At 39.6% G+C, this 19,711-nt stretch overlaps 1 protein-coding gene across 1 annotated transcript; it reads left to right on the top strand.

Moving 5' to 3' along the window:
• The first annotated feature begins 15,783 nt into the window (after positions 1-15,783).
• LOC150035350 (uncharacterized) lies at positions 15,784-16,974 on the top strand. The gene is made up of 3 exons (XM_090314762.1): positions 15,784-15,947; positions 16,190-16,266; positions 16,712-16,974. The coding sequence occupies exons 1-3, from the start codon at positions 15,784-15,786 to the stop codon at positions 16,972-16,974; spliced, it is 504 nt and encodes a 167-aa protein (XP_090170888.1).
• Positions 16,975-19,711: the final 2,737 nt, after the last annotated feature.

The raw sequence follows: 19,711 nt of genomic DNA on the forward strand, positions 1-19,711 counted from the left end.
TCGCATGCCCACTTCCATTCTTAAGGGTGGATACCTTTTTGTACTTTATTTTTCAAGAAACATTTGTTTCCCATTCCATACAGAATATTTGATTGTACTTGCTTTGTTTGGGATGTTCAACCTCAGCATACCAAGCTGGATCTAAAGTCCTTAAAATGTATTTTCCTTGGTTATTCCCGTGTCCAAAAGGGATATCAGTGTTATTGTCCTAGTCTAAATAAATATTTGGTCTCTCTTGATATCACGTTTTTTGAACATACCCCATTTTTTTCATCATTGTCTTTCTCTTCGAATAAGAGTCAAGGGGAGCATAAGGAATTAGAGGATGATTTCCTTGTCTATACAGTTATTTCTCCTTCCGATCCTCTTCCTGATTCATCTCTTCCTCCCATCGTTAAGGTCTATACTCGACGACAATCTCCTCCAGTTCCATGCCCTGTACCAGAGTCTTCTTCGTCATTGGATCTAGATACAGGTGATGACCTTCCTATTACTCTTCGTAAAGGTAAATGTACTTGTGCTCATCCTATTTCCTCTTTTGTTTCATATAACCATTTGTCACCTTCCACGTGTTCATTCATTGCATCCTTAGAGTCTGTATCCATCCCAAAAACTATTCATGAGGCTTTGTCTCATCCTGGTTGGTGTGCCGCAATGGTGAAGGAGATGACTGCTTTAGGTGTAATTGTACTTGGGATTTAGTTTCTCTCCCTACAGAAAAGAAGGCTATCGGTTGCAAATGAGTGTTTGCAGTTATTGGTGATGATGCTTTAGGTATCCAGTCTGTAAAGACCTTTCTTCATAGTCAATTCCATATAAAAGGTTTGAACATGTTGAAATACTTCTTAGGAATTGAGGTAATAAGAAGCAAGAAAGGAATTCTATTATCATAGAGAAAAATTGTACTTGACTTGTTGACTGAAACAAGAAAGCTAGGGGCTAAGCCATATAGTATCCCAATGATGCCCAACTTACAGCTCACAAAAGATGGAAAATTGCTAAAATCCTAAAAGATATAGGAGGTTAGTGGGAAAACTTAATTACTTTACAGTGACTCGACCCGACATAGCCTATTCAGTAAGTATTGTGAGTCAGTACATGTCATGCCCTACAATTGATCATTGGGCTGCATTGGAACAGATTCTTTGTTATTTAAAGGCTGCTCCCATGTGTGGTTTATTATATAAGGATTATGGTCATACTAATATTGAATGTTTCTCAAACGTCGATTGGGCAGGATCTAAAGAAGACAGAAGACCAACCTCAGGGTATTGTGTTTTTGTTGGTGGTAATTTGATTTCTTGGAAGAGTAAGAAGCAAAATGTGGTATTACGTTCAAGTGCAGAATCAGAATATAGAGCAATGGCACAACCTGTGTGTGAATTGATTTGGATATATGAACTTCTTGTTGAGTAGGGATTTGAAATCACCACACCAATAAAGTTGTGGTGTGCTAATCAAGCAGCACTTCATATTGCTTCTAATCCAGTTTTTCATGAAAGGATCAAACATATTGAAGTTGATTGCCATTTTGTACGTGAGAAAATTCAACAAGGGTTGGTATCTACAAGACTTGTGAAGACTGGAGAACAATTAGGAGATATCTTCACGAAAGCATTGGATGGAAGACGTATAGATTATCTATGTAACAAGTTGGGCTTGATTAACATATATGCTCCAACTTGAGGGGGAGTGTTATAATTCTACAGTTAGGATTTTCCATTCTTGTAAATATTTTGTGATATTTTCCTTTTCTATGCTTACTCTTGTATATATTCATATCTTTGGTGAATGAATAAAGTATTCTGATTCTTTCTCAAACGTAAGAGTTTTACAGAAATAATAGCTCATGACCTGGAATACCTTTCAAGTATTTTAAAATCTTGTTAACATCTTTAAGATGATATTCATTTGGACTGTTCATGTGCTGACTAATAATGCTCACAAAATATGATATGTCTGGTCTGGTATATGACAAGTAAATTAACTTTCTCACAAACTTTTGATACATGCCCTTGTAAACTGGGCTAATCCTTTCAATTTGGTTTCGGACTAAGTTTGGATCCATAGGTATTTCAGCAGGTCTACACCCCATATTTCCAGTCTCCTTTAATAAGTCTAGGATATATTTTTGTTGAGAGATGACAATGCCATCTTTAGGTCATCACCTGGGGACAATCTTTCTTGAAATGCCCTACTTGTCCGCATTGGAAACATACCCTTCTACCACTATAGCATACTCCAAGATGCCTTTTGCCACAGCTAGGGCACATCGGTTTCCTGTCTGTGTTGGCTATCTACTCACCAACTCGTGGCATCTCTGGTTACTCGCCTGCTTTACTAAAAGATCAGGGAGGCTTTTCCCGAGTGGTTTAAGACCCGGTTCACTTGTGAACCGGTTTGCACGATGGATTTATGTAATAGATAAAATTTAATTTTCGTTGCTTTTAGGCTAATCATCTCGATCCATTAGTCTTTTGTGAATGTACATAAGAGGTATTTTATTATATGTCATTTGGTATGCCATATAGTTGAAATCCCACCTTAGGTTATGCATTGGTCATACATCATCTCTATATTGTAAGAGTTATGATATAGTAGTTAGTATGACTTAAATTACATAAGAGCATGCTCATTCATAAGTGTTAATGGGAATGGTTTTGGTTGTTTCTTTTATAAGTGTTATAAGGGAAATTAGAACTAAAATCAATAAGAAAGACATGCATGTGAACTTAGGCTTGAATCATGGTTTTAAAAGAGTTTTAAAACTTGGTGGAGATAAACCTAAGATCACGGTTCTAATGAGATTAGCAACCTAAGGTTTAATCTTTTAATCAGTTTAATATGATTAAATTGACTAATAAAAGATTAAATATGTAGCAAATCTATCTATAAGGGACCTTTTGTCTAAGGCGGGTTCTGTCTAGGCTGGGGTACTTAAGCTGATGGAAACAGAACACCCCTACCTGGGAACCTACCTGGAAAGGTGAATTAGATATATTTGATGCATGAATGCAAAATTAAGAATAGTTCGTTAAAGAGTATAATGAGACTTGACTTGAACTTGTTTAATTTCAAAGATAAGAGATGTTTTTGTGCAAATTGAACTGACTTAGATAAAATCAATAGTCGGATGGTCTAAGTTAATGAACCTCTAGGTGGAAAATTCAGTGGAAGGTACTTAGGGTATATGATACTTTACTTAAACCTCTTAATGTTTCTCCCTTTATGTTCACACTGTGAGATCTATCCTCGGTCTCGTGGCACCTTGGGAGTGTTCCCCAAAAGAATGGGGTTTGGGTAGGTCAATACCAAGGTGAATGGAGAGAATGTTCATAGTAAATGGGAGCGAGACGTGTGACAATATATCCCACGTCTCTCTCATTAAGTAGGATAACGTTTTTGTACATCACCTAGAGGCACTTTGGGAGTGTCCCCCTGTAGGATGGCAATTTTGCACGTCTCTTTATCTGATCTTATGTATAGGATAAGGTCCCTTTAGTTTTTTTTCCTAATCTACAGTTTCCCTACGGTGGGCACATGAGGTTGGGACTCTAGGGTCGAAAATGAGGGGTTATACTTACGTAGAATTGTAAAAGTTAACAGTTCTTGACCGAAAAATTGTGACTGTTAGGGTCAGTTAAAGGAGTTGTTTCTGCCTAATGGTTGAGTGTCTCATCCCAGTAAAGCGACATCTGATCACCCCACTAGTGACTTTTGTCCTACCTCTATGAAATCCCAAACCTATATAAGTAACTTGGGTTAAAGCTTGATTAGTTAAGTAACTTAAAAAGAAATCAAAGAAGAGGAGAATGCCTCAAGTATTTAAAAGTAAATCTTAAGAACTAAACATGAAGCTTGGATTAAGTAAAAAGTGGTAAGTAATAAAAATTTGATTAAGCGTTGAAGCTTATGAATAGCGTCGTGTGAGGGATGTAAACAAAGGACAAGTATGGAGCATGCAGCCAACCATTGAGATTAACCAAAGCCATGTGGGACACATGAGAGATGGCTATGCGGACATAGTGGTATGTTGTATACTTGATGTAGTTAGCCAAGTTTTTAAAGGTTATAAGGGGTTAGGTATCAAAGCCAAGGATAATAATGCATTAAGCTTGTGAGGTAGGGGCGCATGCATTGGGATTGTAAGAGGCTACGTGAGCAAGTAGCAAGGAAGACCATCAAAGGATGGGACAGACGCAAGCAAGGACGTGTGAAAGCGTGCGCACTGTGCGTTGGTGCATGTGCGCGGACAATCGTATAGTTTCTTGCAACGCTAGATGATAGCACTAGTCGATAGGCATAAGCACTAAACGATAGGCGATAGGAATTAGACGCAAGCGCTAAACTATGGTGCTACACGATAAGTGTGAGCACTAGACGAGAAGTGTTACGCACTATGCGATGGGCTATGCGGTGAACGATGAGCGACAGTGAGAGATCACTAGACGATGGAGCTATGCGATGGGCACAGGCACTAGACAATAAGTGAGTGAGAGGGCTAGATGATGAGCTATGCGATGAGCACAAGAGCTACATGATGAGCTAGACGATGAGCCAAGCCATGATAGGCATATAGTGAAGTGTCTATGCATTGATGGGGCTTGCGTTACACAAGCCTTGTGAGGTTAGTTTGTGCTGGTCTTGAGCAAGAGACTAAGGGCATTGGCAAGGAACAAGCACATGCTAATATTTGTGATGAGCTATGCATTAGCAAGAGGCTAGGCGATTGTAAGACAAACCATGAGGCATTGAGTTGAGACCTTGCTTAATCAAAGGATTGGTATGTGTTGGTGATGTGCTATGTGCCGAAGACATTCGAGGGCATGTGGGCGTATAGGACAAAGCTAGAGCAAGTAGTATGCGTCGGAAGATTATGGTGGTCATGCGCCTAGTTGAACGCATGTGCCAAGGGTGAGCCATGCAAGAGAAGAAAGGTATGCGGTCAAGAAAGAACTTGTGATGACTTGAGGATTAGTGTGGCATAAGTGATGCATTGCTAAGAGAGCTATGGGTTGATAATGGCTAAGCCATGCGACCATGTTAAGTGGTGTATATGTCGATGAAGGAGAATCTTGGAGAGCAAGTTGGAAGTACTGGTTCATTCGAGCATGTGGTGAACTAGTGAAGTCTAGAATCTCATGCAAATTGAGGTGGATGGCCGAGGACGCATGTAGAGGAGGACCTATGCGTTGGTTAAAGGGAATTAAGACACATCAATGTCATTGTGGCAAAGAGTTGTGTATGCCATGCGAAGGTAGAACATTTGGTCATTCAACCAAGTAGGAGGCTTAGGATGAAGGACTCTCATAAATCATTCGGGCCATTTGAGTGAAATTAGAGTTAAAATACTCAGAAAGGAAGGTCGTGACGGATATCGGGTTGCCATTGTGTTTGGAGTTCTATAGAAGAAGGAATTTACATTGATAGCAAGGTGGTCCAGCTGAACGTATAGGCTATCACCCAGCAGCCTTGTCATGCATTATTGCCCGCCCAAGCACGCGCGCCTTACTAGACGCATATCCGGACAGTCGCAGGCTTGCATGCTCTGTATCGCCCAGCTTGCACACGATCAGCCTGGCACACGCCCAAATGCTTAGTGCTGCTTGTGGGAGAGCTACCACCCAGCGTGTCCCCCTGCCCCACTTGCACGCACAAATGCATCCACTTGCTGCCCAGTGCCTCCCAACTTGTCAAAATAACCTTCAAAAGTCTATTTTGGAAAAGCTCAGCCTATTTTATGTTGTTTAAAGTGGGTAAGCTAGTTATTATAATTTTTAAGGTTATTTGTGAATAAATTGAGATTGTTAGAGGAATAATGAATTAATTTGAAATTCTAGAAAAAGGAAGAATCTAAGGAAACAGAGCAAGGAGCGGCCTAAAAGAATTCTTAAAGAATAGAACAAGAGGAACTATGAGTGGTTATTCTATTGTTTGTATGACTGATTTCTATGTATATATGTGATTATATATATAGGTTATATTTATTGACATGATCGGAAATGTGTTTTTTCTGAACTTGATTGTTGTTGTGTTATTGTCATAATGTGTGTATAATTGCATTTGGAAATGGGATTTCTACCTAGGATACTGTTAGCATGCTTTGTGGATGCTTGGTTGAGATTATCAGGGTATCTGGCTGAGATTGTTAGCGGACCGAAACATGTCTAGTAGGAAATGTTGACATGTGCACATTCGGCGAGTTATAAGATGCTGAGGTTTGTTCTACATTAGTCATTGCGGGCTATTCACGGAGAATACCCGGGGGTGGGAATATATGATCATGCTAGGGACATCCAGCTGATAAGCTGGGAGGTTACACTTTATATTATGTGATTCATGTTTGATTTTGGAATTATTTTCCCCAAAACGAATTTCTAAGGTCAAGTTTACTTTCTTGGAAAAGCTCAGCCAATTTTTGGGTTGTTTGAAGTGGGTAAGCTAGTTATTATTATTTTTAAGGTTATTTGTGAATAAATTGAGATTATTAGAGGAATAATGAATTAATTTGAAATTCTAGAAAAAGGAAGAATCCAAACAAATAGAGCAAGAAGCTACCTAAGAGAATTCTTAAAGAATGGAACAAGAGGAACTCTGAGTGGTTATTCTATTGTTTATTTGACTGATTTCTATGTATTTATGTGATTATATATATAGGTTATATTTATTGACATGATCGGGAAATGTATTTTTTCTGATCTTGATTGTTGTTGTGTTATTGTCATAATGCGTGTATAATTGCATTTGTATGACTGATTTCTACCTGGGATACTGTTAGCATGCTTTGTGGATGCTTGGCTGGGATTGTCAGGGTATCTGGCTGAGATTGTCAGTGGACCCAAACATGTCTAGCAGGAAATGTTGACATGTGCACATTCGGCGGGTTATAAGATGCTGAGATTGGTTCCACATCGGTCATTGCGGGTTATTCGCGTGGAATACCCGGGGGTGGGAATACATGATCATGCTAGGGACATCCAGCTGACAGGCTCGGGAGGTTACATTTTATATTATGTGATTCATGTTTGATTTTGGAATTGTTTTCCCCGAAACGAATTTCTAAGGTCAAGTTTACTTATAAAAGCACCACTCACTGGGCTTATAGCTCATGTTTTCCAAGTTTTGTTTCTTTCCCCTCCCAGGTAACGGAAGTGGATCATTTGGGAAAGTCACTAGAAATCTGAGTTGATTTTATCTCACAGGGTGGGACTCAGATCATGTTAAATGGAAGTCAATAAGATAGTTAGGTTAAAGCATGTAAAAAAGTACAGTTAAGTATTTACAAGTATTAATGAGTTATGATAACCTAGCTAGTAAACTAATGAAGTCGGGCAGTCGATATCACAAAAGGTTGGTATTGGTTGTCTTCACATCCTCTTTCAGTCTGAGTAATAAGGCTTGGGAAAGGGTGTGACAAGGTGGTATCAGAGCAATGGTTTATGAAAAACCTGGAGAAAAATGGATGAGCGAGGTTTACATAGAACCTGAGAAGGTTGAGTTGGTACCTAGTTGGTATTAGGAAATAAGAATTAGGGAAGTTTTGGCTAGCTCATAGCAAGTTTAGGGAAAAGGGTATAGAAGACCATGAGGGAAAATAAAAAGAAAATTAGTTAAATCTAGTAAATAATCTAAATGACTTTCAATGTAGGAGATGAATCCGAGCAATAGACCCTAGAGGTGGCAAGAATCCCAACCGCAGGAGGCGATCCGTGAGGCTGACTATAGGTCAAATCTTGAAATAGATGATGCTTGTTTTACTAAACATGAATTAAGTTTATCGGAATCCACCATAGATTTGAGATGTCCAAAGTGTGGTAAAGATCATAGAGGTCCATGTTTTTTGGGGACTGGTATTTGTTTCAGATGTGGGAAACACGACCACATTCGAAAAAACTGTCATTATTTTCAGAGGAAAAATAGAGAATGAAAGGAACGAGTTCTGAACTAGTTACAACAAATCACACGTTAGATAGTGGGAACAAGAGGTTCCTGCTAGAGTTGACTTATGATAGAGAGATAAAGAAGTTCAACGTATCAGGAAGTTCGTCTCAGTTGGTAGAATCACTATGAAACGAGTTTTTCATCTGGGTTTGGTTTTGAAGAAATCCACAAATTTTGTCTTTTCTGCTAGCAACCTGGCCATGTTAAGGAAGAATGTCCATGGATGGACGAAAGACTTACTCGAGGCACGAAATTCGAAAACTTAACCTTTAGAGATTAGGAACTGAAGATGAGGAGCAAATGAATAGATTTGCTCACAGACTACAAGAAAGCTTGGGAACCCTATAGTTCGATCTCGAAAAGAAATATAGGATAGAGCGTTTGAGGTCATTGGGTGCTACAGTATTTGAAGGAAGAAAGGGCCCCATGGATGTAGAGACGTGGATCAACCAATTGGAGAAATATTTTAACATGATGAGATGCCCTAAAGATAGAAAGGTCAACTTTGCAATCTTCCTATTACAAAAATGGGCGAAGGATTGGTGGAAAGTACTGATAAATAAGAAAAGAGGGAAAGTGGGACCTAGTTGGGAAGAATTTCGAGAAAGCTTCTACGAAAAAATTTATCCTCGGTCGTATCATGGTACAAAACAAGATGAACTCCTACAACTCATACAGGGAGATATGACTGTAGCAAAATATGGGGTAAAGTATACTAAACTTTCAAGGTATGCTTTAGGTATTATTTAGAATGAGAGGGAAGGTTGCAAAAGGTATTAAGCTGGATTAAAGAAGGAAATCAAGGCCCTCATGACAACAAGTGTTGCATGGGTAGAGTTTTCAGGATTGGTGGAAGCGGCCATGAGGGTAAAAAAAGTATGACGATGAAAGAACCAGGATTTGAGGGAAGTCTACCGGTGAATGAAGGGAATAAAAAGGGAAGTAAAAATTTTACTTCTCGAATTTGAAATAATTGTTTTTTTAAGTGGAAGGGAATCACGAAAACTAGATCAAGCTCTGGAGGAGCGTGTCAATTGAAGGAATCTGTAGCGAGTGAAAACCAAAGACCCAGGTGTTCAGTTTGTGATAAATACCATTGGGTAAGGTGCCCGGAATCAACTCAAGTACGTATTTGCTATAAGTGCGGAGAACCGGGACATTTTAAGAGGGACTGTCCCCAAGTAGTGGGTCAAGTAGGTGGAAGCATGTCGCAAACAATTAGCCAAGGAGCCAGACCTCTGAGTTCATGAAGAGGACGTAGTGTTGAAAGTAGAAAGGATAAGGCAGGGAAGCAAACCTTGAGACAACTATATGGTTTAACTCAAGATGAGGAAATGCCTGATGCCAGAAGAAACAAAGGAAAAGCTGTAGAAGATTAGCGTGGAAGTCATCTTTCTGTAATTAAAACTTTGATATGTGGTTTGTTTTATGAATGTTCATCAAATTTCAAGGACGAATTTTTTTTTAAGAAGGTGGTAAATGTGAAACCCCAAACCTAATCTAAGTAACTTAGATTAAAGCTTGATTAGTTAAGTAACTTATAGGGAAATCAAAGAAGAGGAGAACACCCTAAGTATTTAAAAGTAAATCTTAAGGACTAAACTTGAAGATTCGGTTAAGTAAAAAGTGGTAAGTAATAAAAATTTGATTAAGTATTGAAGCTTATGAACACCATGCGTGGTGTGAGGGATTCAAACAAAGGACAAGTATGGAGCATGCGCCAAACCATTGAGATTAACCAAAGCCATGTGGGACATATGAGAGATAGCTAGACGAACATAGTGGTATGTTGTACACTTGATGTAGTTGTCAAAGTTTGTAGGGTTATAAGGGGTTAGGCGTTAAAGCCAAGGACAACCATGCGTTAAGTTTGTGAGGTAGGGACGCATGCGTTGGGATGGCAAGAGGCTGCGTGAGCAAGCAGTAAGGAAGATCATCAAGGGATGGGAAAGACGTAAGCAAGAATGCGCGCAAGCATGGGCACTGTGCAATGGAGCATGCACGTGAAGGATCGTATAGTTGCTTGCGACACTAGACGATAAGCACAAACGCTAAACTATAGGTGCTAGGCGTTAGAGCAAGTGCTAGACGATGGCACTATACGACAAGCGTGAGTGCTAGACGACAAGAATACGTGCTATGCGATGGGCTATGCGCTAAACGATGAGCGATGGTGAGACCGTTAGATGATAAGTGACAGCGAGAGATCACTAGACGATGGAGCTATATGATGGGGCATAAGCGTTATGTGATGGGCGTAAGCGCTAGACGATGAGCGACAGCGAGACGGCTAGATGATGAGCGACAGCAAGAGATTACAAGATGATGAGCTATGTGATGAGCACAAGAGGTACACGATGAGCTAGACGATGGGCCAAGCCATGATGGACGCATAGTGAAGTGTCTATGCGTTGATGAGGCTTGTGTTACACAAGGCTTGTGAAGTTAGTTTGTGTTGGTCTTGAGCAAGAGACTAAGGGCATTGGTGAGCAACAAGGACATGCTAGCGTTAGTCATGAGGTATGCGTTAGCAAGAGGCTAGGAGATGGTAAGACAAACCATGAGGCGTTGAGTTGAGACCTAGCTTGTCCCAAGGGTCGGTATGTGTTGGTGATGTGCTATGTGCCAAGGAAATTCGAGGGCATTGGGGAGCATAGGACAAGGCTAGAGCAAGTAGTATGCATTGGAAGATTATGATGGTCATAGGCCTAGTTGAACGCATGTGCCAAAGGTGAGCCACGCGAGAGAAGAAAGGTATACGGCCAAGAAAGGGCTTGCAATGCCTTGATGATTAGTGTGGCATAAGTGATGCGTTGATAAGAGAGCTATGGGCTGATAATAGCTAAGCCATGCGACCAAGTTAAGTGGTGTATATGTTGATGAAGGAGAACTTGGAGAGCAAGTGGGAAGTACCAGCTCGTCCAAGCATATGGCAAACTAAGGAAGTCTGGGATCTCGTGCAAATTTAGGTGGATAGCCGATGAGGCATGTAAGGGAGAATCTGTGCGTTAGCTAAGGGAAAGGAAAACACATCAGTTTCATTGTGGCAAAGAGTTGCGTTGGCAATACGAAGGCAGAACATTTGGTCATGCAGCCAAGTAGGATGTGTTGAGCTTGTGGGGACTTTGGATGCCTGTAAATAGGAGGCTCTGGACGAAGGACTCTTACAAATCACTCAGGTCATTTGAGTGAAATCAAAGTTAAAATACTCAGAAATGAGGGTAGTGAAGGATACCGGACTGCCATTGCCTTTTGAGTTCTTAAGAGTTGCGTCGCCCAGTAGCCTTGTCACGCATTCTCGCAAGCCCAAGCACGCGTGCCTTGCTAGACACATATCCGGATGCACGCACTCCAATACGAACACACGCTTGCATGTACCGCATCGCCCAGCTTGCACACGATCATCCAGGCGTACGCCGAGACGCCCGGTGCTTCCTATGCGAGAGCTACCGATCAGCATGTCCCCCTGCCCACCTGCATGCATAGATGCGTCCATCTGCTGCCTAGCACCTCCCAACTTGTCAAAATAACTGTCAAAAAGCTATTTTGGAAAAGTTCAACCTATTTTTGGGTTGTTTAAAGTAGGTAAGCTGGTTATTATAATTTTTAAGGTAATTTATGAATAAATTGAGATTATTAGAGGAATAATGTTTGAATTTGAAATTTTTGAAAAAAGGAAGAATCCAAGAAACGGGGCAAGGAGCTGCCTAAGAGAATTCCTAAAGCTTAATAGATTCAAGTTGAGAATCAGTTTTTGGGTTAGTTTGAAATGTTCAAATTGAAAAGAAGGAGTTTAATTATATATGATATGATTAAACTGGTCAATTATATATGATATAGTTGACATGATATATGAGATACATTAATTGGAGAAAAAGGATATAAATATGATTTCTATCTAGTGGAGGTAAAAATGACTATGGTTTGTATGTTTCATATGATGTGGTATTAAAACTATAGGTTATAAATATAATATGATAAGTTAGTTATTATATTTATTTATATATGAGATAATTGTTGGTGGTTTTCTCCATAACTATACATGAAAGTGGGAGGTTGCATTCAGTTTTCATAAGTGAGGGATAAAATGAAAATAGTTTTCATTTTTGCAATAGTATCGGACAATCGCTTCACTAAGTTATACACTGCCCATCATATAGCTAACGAGAGCCTACACGATAACTCAAGTTTTCCTAAACAATCATGTACACGTGCAGTCTACCTAAACGATAGTATAGCTTTTATGAAACGATCATGTGTGAAAGTGAGATTACCTAAACGACAAAATGATCATACTCGATTACCTAAACAATCGTGCACCTTTTCTAAACGATCAAGCACCCATCTATACGATAGACACAAAATCTCTTCCATTTGCTTGGTCGTTGAATACAATCGTGCTTCTTCCTTCCCTCTACCAAATCCAACAAACCCACACCTCCTGGATTCTAACTCCGATAATACCAAGGACATTGAGTGGTGGTGTCCTAGTTTCTGCTTGTTTGTATAAAAGATCGTTCAGTGGTGAGCAACAGTGAGATTTGGTAGACGATTGGCATGGTGTTGTAGCAACAGCGAGAGCTGTTGTTCATGACAAGAGCGAGATAGAGAGAAGAAAAGTTCTTCAAGAGGTATGTCTCTCATTCCTTCGTATTTGCTATTAAAAGCATGTCTTAATTTGATAGTAAATGTATAACTTGTATGTTTGTTTTTGAATGCTTTTATTTCTATCACGATGAATTTGGAACGATCTTGCTTCCGCTCATAGGTACTCTTTGATAAGAGTTCCTTAAAAAACAACTTCCAAAATCTCAAGCGGAAGCTGGGTTCAACTCCAATTCTTACAGTGCCAGATGGATGAGGTGGTTTGGTTATCTATAGTGATGCCTCCAAGAAAGGTTTTGGATGCGTGCTAATGTAGCAGGGTAAAGTGGTTACTTATGCTTCTCATTAGTTGAAGAATCATGAACGGAATTACCCATCCCATGATCTGAAGTTGGTAGTAGTGGTTTTTCCTTAAAAGATCTGAACACATTATTTGTATGGGGAGAAAATACACATTTTCACCGACCACAAGAGTTTGAAGTACTTGTTCAGTCAGAGGAGTTGAACATGAAACAACATAGGTGGTTGGAGTTGGTGAAGGATTTATTGGGGATGATGCCCTAAAGTCTCGTGTCCTGTAGTTTGTAAACACAATTTGTACGAACGTTTGTGATGTATAATATATGATATTTACTTCATTTCTTGACTTTGTACATTGAATGTTTTATTTGCTTTACCACAAACCAATAAACTAAAATCCCTGGTTGTCATTATGTAACTTAAGCATGTATGTGATAACATACAAGTGGATCATGTCTTAAGTGATAACAAAAATGGTCTGTAGTATATGGATATAGGACGGAAACCTTATCCTGGTAATGCTATGGATGCGGCTCGCTTTGTAAAATAGTTACAAGTGTTGTGACTTTCTACAGATGGTCTGATCCTGATCATTCGTGTGGGGACATGCGAGCGGGGGCATCTTATATAAAGAGTTTGTATAAGACCTGACCACGAAGTGTTAACGTCTCGTTATATAACGACATTCATGATAGAGACTTAACTTCACTAGGATGACCATAGGTAACTTGACCTCAATCCTGAGTGAGTTGGGAACTCCTGCCATTGAGGGTGGTCCTTTGATTTGCATGGGTGCAAGTGGCCAGGTCGCCGACTCAAACCTACCACTTTGGGGATTCATCTGATTTGAGAGCTGGGAACTCAACTACACAAGATGGAATTCACTCCTTCCCCGATGCAGGGGTAAGTAGATAGATTGCTCCCTCAAGGGCTGATCCCAGGGCTTGAACGATGTGACACCATACACCTTCTCATGGCCCCAGAGGTGTCCACATATAGTAGGACTATGTTGTATTGTTCATTAGAGAAATTAGTGGTACTTAAGGAGTAAGATGTAACTACAAGGGCAAAATGGTAAATTGCCCCAGTTGTACTTACGAGCATCTGTGAAGGGTTATCGTATTGATGGTTGGTTATATCTAATGGACACATAAATATATCTGTGGTAAGAAGAGTTCAGCTGTCGGTCTTTATTTGAATGTCTAGCAATTAACGAATGGTGGATCTCGTGGCTAAAGAGTTTAGTTAGCTATTCACGTACCGTTGGAGCTTCGAGCCATAGGTTTATAAGGTCCGCTTGGTAGCTTGGATACAAGTTGAGAATCAGTTTTTGGGTCATTTTGAAATGTTCAAATTGACAAGAGGGAGTTTGATTATATATGATATAATTAAACTGGTTAATTATATATGATATAATTGAACTGGTTAATTATATATGATATAATTGACTTTATGTATGAGATACATTAATTGGAGGAAATCGGATATAAATATGGTTTATATATAGTAGAGGAGAAAACACTATGGTTGATATATGATTTCAAACTATAGTTTAATGAATATAATATGATTAAATTTATTATTTTATTAATTGGACAATTATGGGATAATTGACCGCCGTTTTCTCCGTAACCATGCATTAGTGGGAAGTTCCATTTGGTTTTCGTAACTGAAGAATAAAATGAAATTTTTTTTTATTTTGCAAAAACACGATTATTTGCTCACATGTATTTAGCTTTTTATCGGTTAGTAAATCAAAGCCTATATGATAGCTTGTGTTTACTAAATGATCACTTAAACACACGCGTGCATCTACTAAACAACCGCATACCATTTCCTAAATGATCGCTTAGCGCCCAAGATTTACTAAACGATCGTATAAACGATTGCTTAGCTTTTCCTAAATGATCGTATACCTCAACTAAATGATCAAGCATCTTGTTTATACGATAGACGTTGCCTTCTCCCACTTGCTTGATCGTTATATATGATCTTTTTTTCTCCTCCCCTCTACCAAATCCAAACAGAGCCCACTCTTTGGATTCTCACTCTGAGAATACTAAGGGTTCCAAGTGGTGGTTTCGTTCCTATACTTCATCTGTTCGTGTGGAGTCTGTTCGTATTTGACCCCTACCCACTTCCTTGTTTAGACTCCGCACCTTTAATGGTTGGGCTCTACTTCACAAATGAGATTCATGAAAACCAATTGAAACCACCTTTTGAGGAAAGACGATCGGGGGTTGCTGAACGAAAGCTTGTTGTTCTAGCGAGAGCGCGAGGAGTCCGTTCCTAGAGAGAGTGAGATTTTCCGAAAAGAGAGTTTTCAACTGGTACGCTTCTGTTCTCTATGTTGCTTTATCTCTATGCATGCTAGTAATTTAGTAGTTTGATGCATATTTGTTTGTGTGAATGTAAATGTGGTAATTCTATCACAATGCTTTTGGAAAGATCCGCTTCTACTCAGTACTCTTGTATAAAAGTTCCTTCAGGATTACGACTGGAGGATTGTATACCATCCGGGAAAGGCGAATGTTTTTGGCAGATGCCATAAACAGAAAGGTAGCTCATTCAGCAACACTCATTACAAGACAGACTTCATTGTGCAAGGACCTAGAGCGAGCAAAGATTGTAGTAGTAATAGGGGAAGTCACAACACAGTTGGAGCAGTTATCAGTGCAACCGAGTTTAAGACAGAGGATTATAGATGCTCAGCGGAGTGATCCTTACCTAGTCGAGAAAATTTACAAGGTGGAGATAGGGCAGAGTGATTCTATATATGCGAAGGATGGTCTTCCCTATCAGTGGCGCTTACGCGTACAAGCAAATAATGACCTTAAGAACAAATTATTTTCGGAAGCTCACATTTCCCTATTCTCAAGATATCACGATAGTACCAAGATGTACCAGAACTTGAGGCGTTGCTACTAGTGGAACGACATGAAGAGGGAGATAGCTGTTTGTCAGTATGTGTTTGGTGTGTCAGCAAGTGAAAGCCCCGAGACAGAAGCAAGCAGGCTTATTGTAGCCCTTAAGCGTGCCAAAATGGAAGTGGGAGCACGTGTCTATGGACTTCATCGTGGGGTTTCCATGGACAGCAAAGGGTTTCACTATAATTTGGGTTATAGTAGACAAACTCACTAAGCTAGCGCATTTCATACTTGGGAAGTCTACTTTGTCAGTAAATAAGTGGGCACAGCTATACGTGAAAGAGGTGGTTAGATTGCATGGAGTGCTTGTCTCCATTGTGTCAGATAGAAACCCCCGTTTGACATCCAACTTTTGGAAGAGCCTTCAGTCAACATTGGAAACTCGGTTTGATTTCAGTACAGTTTTTCATTTACAGGTTGATGAGGCAGATAGAACGTTTGAATCAGATTTTAGAAGATATGTTGCATGCCTATGCAATAGAATTTTCAGAATGTTGGGATTCTCACCTACATTTAATGGAGTTTGCTTATAATAGCAACTCACCCGCAGACTGATGGGGTAGATAGAACACTTGGAATGTCACCATTTGAGGCCATATATGATAAGAGTTTTAGGCCTCCTGTGTGTTGGGATGAATTGGGAGAAAGGAAGTTTCTAGGACCTGAACTATTCCAAACCACGAACGAGACAATACAGAAGATTTGGGCTCGTATGCAAATAGCATAGAGCAGATAAAATACCTATGCCGACGTGAGACGTAAGGACCTGGAATTTGAGATTAGTGATAAGGTGTTCTTAAAGGTGGCACCTATGAAAGGTGTTTTAAGGTTTGGAATGAAAGGAAAGCTAAGTTTGAGATTTATTGGGCCTTTCGAGGTATTGGAGTGAATTGGTTCTGTAACTTACTGATTGGCATTGCCTCCCTCCCTTTCTTCAGTTCATAATGTCTTTCATGTTTTGATGCTGAAAAAGTATGTGATAGATCCATCCCATGTAGTTGACTTTGAGCCATTGCAGTTGAATGAAAACTTGAGTTACCAGGAGAAGCCTATTGAAATTCTCGCCCGAGAGGTAATGACATTGTGCAATAGGGAGATAGCTCTCGTGAAAGTCATGTGGCAGAATCACCAATTCAAGGAGGCTACTTGGGATCGAGAGGATGAGATGAGAGCCCAGTACCCAGAGCTTTTTGAAGAATGAACTTTTGAGGACGAAAGTTCTTTAAGGAGGGAAGAATGTAACACCCCAAAATATGTCCGTAATGTATTTTCAGTACTTTCTAATATTTGAGAACATTTTTGGATTTTTTTTGGATTTTAAGATACATGAATTTAAATTGGAGTTAATGTCAGGAATTAATTTCATTTTGAAGGTTGTTAGTTAAATTCTTTTTTAATTGAAAATTGTGAGGAAAAAAAGGATTAGAAATTTAAGGAAAAGAAAAAAATAACATAAGATAAAATATAATACAATAAAATAAAGTATTTTATTTATCTATATTTTATTGTTTGATATACATTATTTTCTTCTTCTCTCCCTCACCCCTCTCCTTCGCAACCGAGATCCCCCCTCCCCCTGTTTTCTTTTGTCTTTTGCATACCCTAGCAGTCGCCGCTACTTGCACCTGTGTTCACTTGGAATTTAATTGCCAAAAACTTGTAAGGTTGATGACGTATGTGCTTTCCGATAATAATAAATGCGATACTACGTTCTAAAATGATGTATGCGATGATGCTAATATGCATTCGTAGTATGCTTTCCTGTAGTACACACGTGTCACAAGTTTTCTTGTGCTGGAACCAAGTATAATTCCAACACAAGTTTTTCAGAGTGATCTAAGGTCAAACATGGGGATTGTAGTGATTAATGCGATACTAATGTGATATATGCGACCGAAAAACAAAATAATAATGAATTGTGTTGGGAAAGTAAAATGCGATGAAAAAATAAAATGCGATAATAAAATAAATTACGGTGATAAAATAAGATGCGGCAATAAAATAAATAAATAAACAAGTAGAGGATTGTCTATGAAGATGTGCAAGAATCTGATAGTATGCGGTGGCAAGTCTTGTGAAATGTGTTAGAAAGAGAATGGGTTGGGGGAAAGGACATTAGAAGTTCGTCAATCCTGTTAAGGACGCAACTAAGGTTCCGCTTTCCCTTGGCTTACACCTCTCAGTAATCGGCCGCGTTCCCATATGTCTATGGTGAATCAGGGATGAATGTTGTGAACGCAAGGTTGTTTTCATCTCTGGAAATAATTCTCGCTTTAGTCAATGCATTCTTCCAACCTTCTTTCAAGAGGTGGAATAACACCTTCACTTCTGCTCTCACAGGTGAAGATGTTGTTGAGCATGCGTTAGCTAAACTCAGCTAATTTCTTCAACAAGGATTAACTTACTCGCTTAATCCTTCCTCCTTATCTTGGGGAATTAGTTACACGTGGTGAAGGAAATGGATGATGAATGTATGGTGAAGAACAGAGAGATGATGATGAATATGATAATGATATTAAAAGATAACGATAAAGCGTTTGTTACAGATAATGAATGAAAGATTAGAAATGAACACAGTTGATGATAAAAAGTGAGAAAAAATAAGGAAAGCGTGTCAATGTCTTTACATGGATCCCGATCGGAGACGATGTGCTTGCCGGCGTGTGGGAGGAATGTGGTGGAGAACTTCCTTCTCAAGCTTGTTTTCTAGGTAGAAGTGATCTTTGCACAGAGCTTCTTTTCGGGAATGGGAATGAATTTATTGCTCCTGAGACTTCCCTTTTGGTCTTGTCTCGTCTTTCTACTCGGATTTTCTCTAATTTGTCTCTTCAGACCAGCCTCCTTTCTTTGAAATTGATATAGCTATTTATAGACCTTGGCACCTCCTTTGTTAGTGGTCCCGTTCTAAAAAGCTACTTTTTCTGCCACGGCTTGGTGGAAACGTCTGCTCTGCTTCACATTCAATTTGTCAGATCGTACAACAGAAAAGCTGTACAATTTCAAAAATCCTGGCGAATGCGTCGCTCTTTTCATCTACGATTGATCGCCCCATGCAGTGCAATTGTGTTGATCTTTTTATCGATTGCCGCATGCGGTGCAAATGCGTTGGTCTTTTTCGTTCTCGATTGACCATCGCATGTAATGCGATTGCGTTGTTCTTTTTGTCCTCGAGCGATCGTTGCATGCGGTGACCTATTTCCTACAAAACAAAGACTTGGATATTCCATTTTGCCATCACAATGGGGTTAGCAGGTGTGCTTACGACACTACTTTTGCGTTTCTAAGCCAATTTTTATACGTTTGACGCAACTTTTTCCTTCTTTTTGCCGTATAATCTAAATAAGATGGTATAAATAACTTGTATTTTTACAAGTTATCAACCTACTCGCCTCACTAGATCTATCTATCGTCAGTCCGAGCTCCTTATCCGCACGTCGATGCTTTTTTGGCCGACCAGATCCACTCGCTCTTCCCTGTTTGTGAGCATCCATTGCGTGTCAGCCCTCTTCGCGCCAAAGCTCCTTCGGCCGACCAGATGTGTTTTTCGTGCCCATGTCCGAGGACCCACCCACCGTTGACCGCTGCTGCACCTTACAAAGGAGTCGCCCGTCGACAGTCATACAAAGGTGTTTCGGGTCTGTCATTTCTTGTCATTCGCCCTGCCAACAATGAGGATTGCCATAATTTTTTTTTAAGTTTTGGGTAAGTTTTTGCTTGGTTGTTGGGCTAAATTCTTGGTTTAGATCTCAAACATCCAATTTGATTGCGTTTAACTTCATTTTCCCCTTATTGTTGAAAGGTTAAGCCAGAGCTTTTGGAGGGAAGTAGCAATTGTATCGTGGTGTTGGTTCTTCCGACAAGATTTAGGTCAATTCTTGACTTTATTCAAGGCGAAAGACTTGGTTGTTTGGTTTGATCTTTGGGTTTAATTCAAGGTA

The sequence above is a fragment of the Benincasa hispida genome, chromosome 6 (genome assembly GCF_027475165.1).
Source record: "Benincasa hispida cultivar pf3 chromosome 6, pf3_genome.v1.1, whole genome shotgun sequence".
Taxonomy (NCBI): domain Eukaryota; kingdom Viridiplantae; phylum Streptophyta; class Magnoliopsida; order Cucurbitales; family Cucurbitaceae; genus Benincasa; species Benincasa hispida.

Bases quoted from the DNA above. Each gene is read 5' to 3' on its own strand.
- LOC150035350 (XM_090314762.1), top strand. From the start codon at position 15,784: ATGAAGAGGGAGATAGCTGTTTGTCAGTATGTGTTTGGTGTGTCAGCA. The intron at 15,948-16,189 runs GTTTCACTATAA...TTTCATTTACAG, and splicing joins GTTTCCATGGACAGCAAAGG to GTTGATGAGGCAGATAGAAC. The intron at 16,267-16,711 runs GTTGGGATTCTC...CCCTTTCTTCAG, and splicing joins TGCAATAGAATTTTCAGAAT to TTCATAATGTCTTTCATGTT.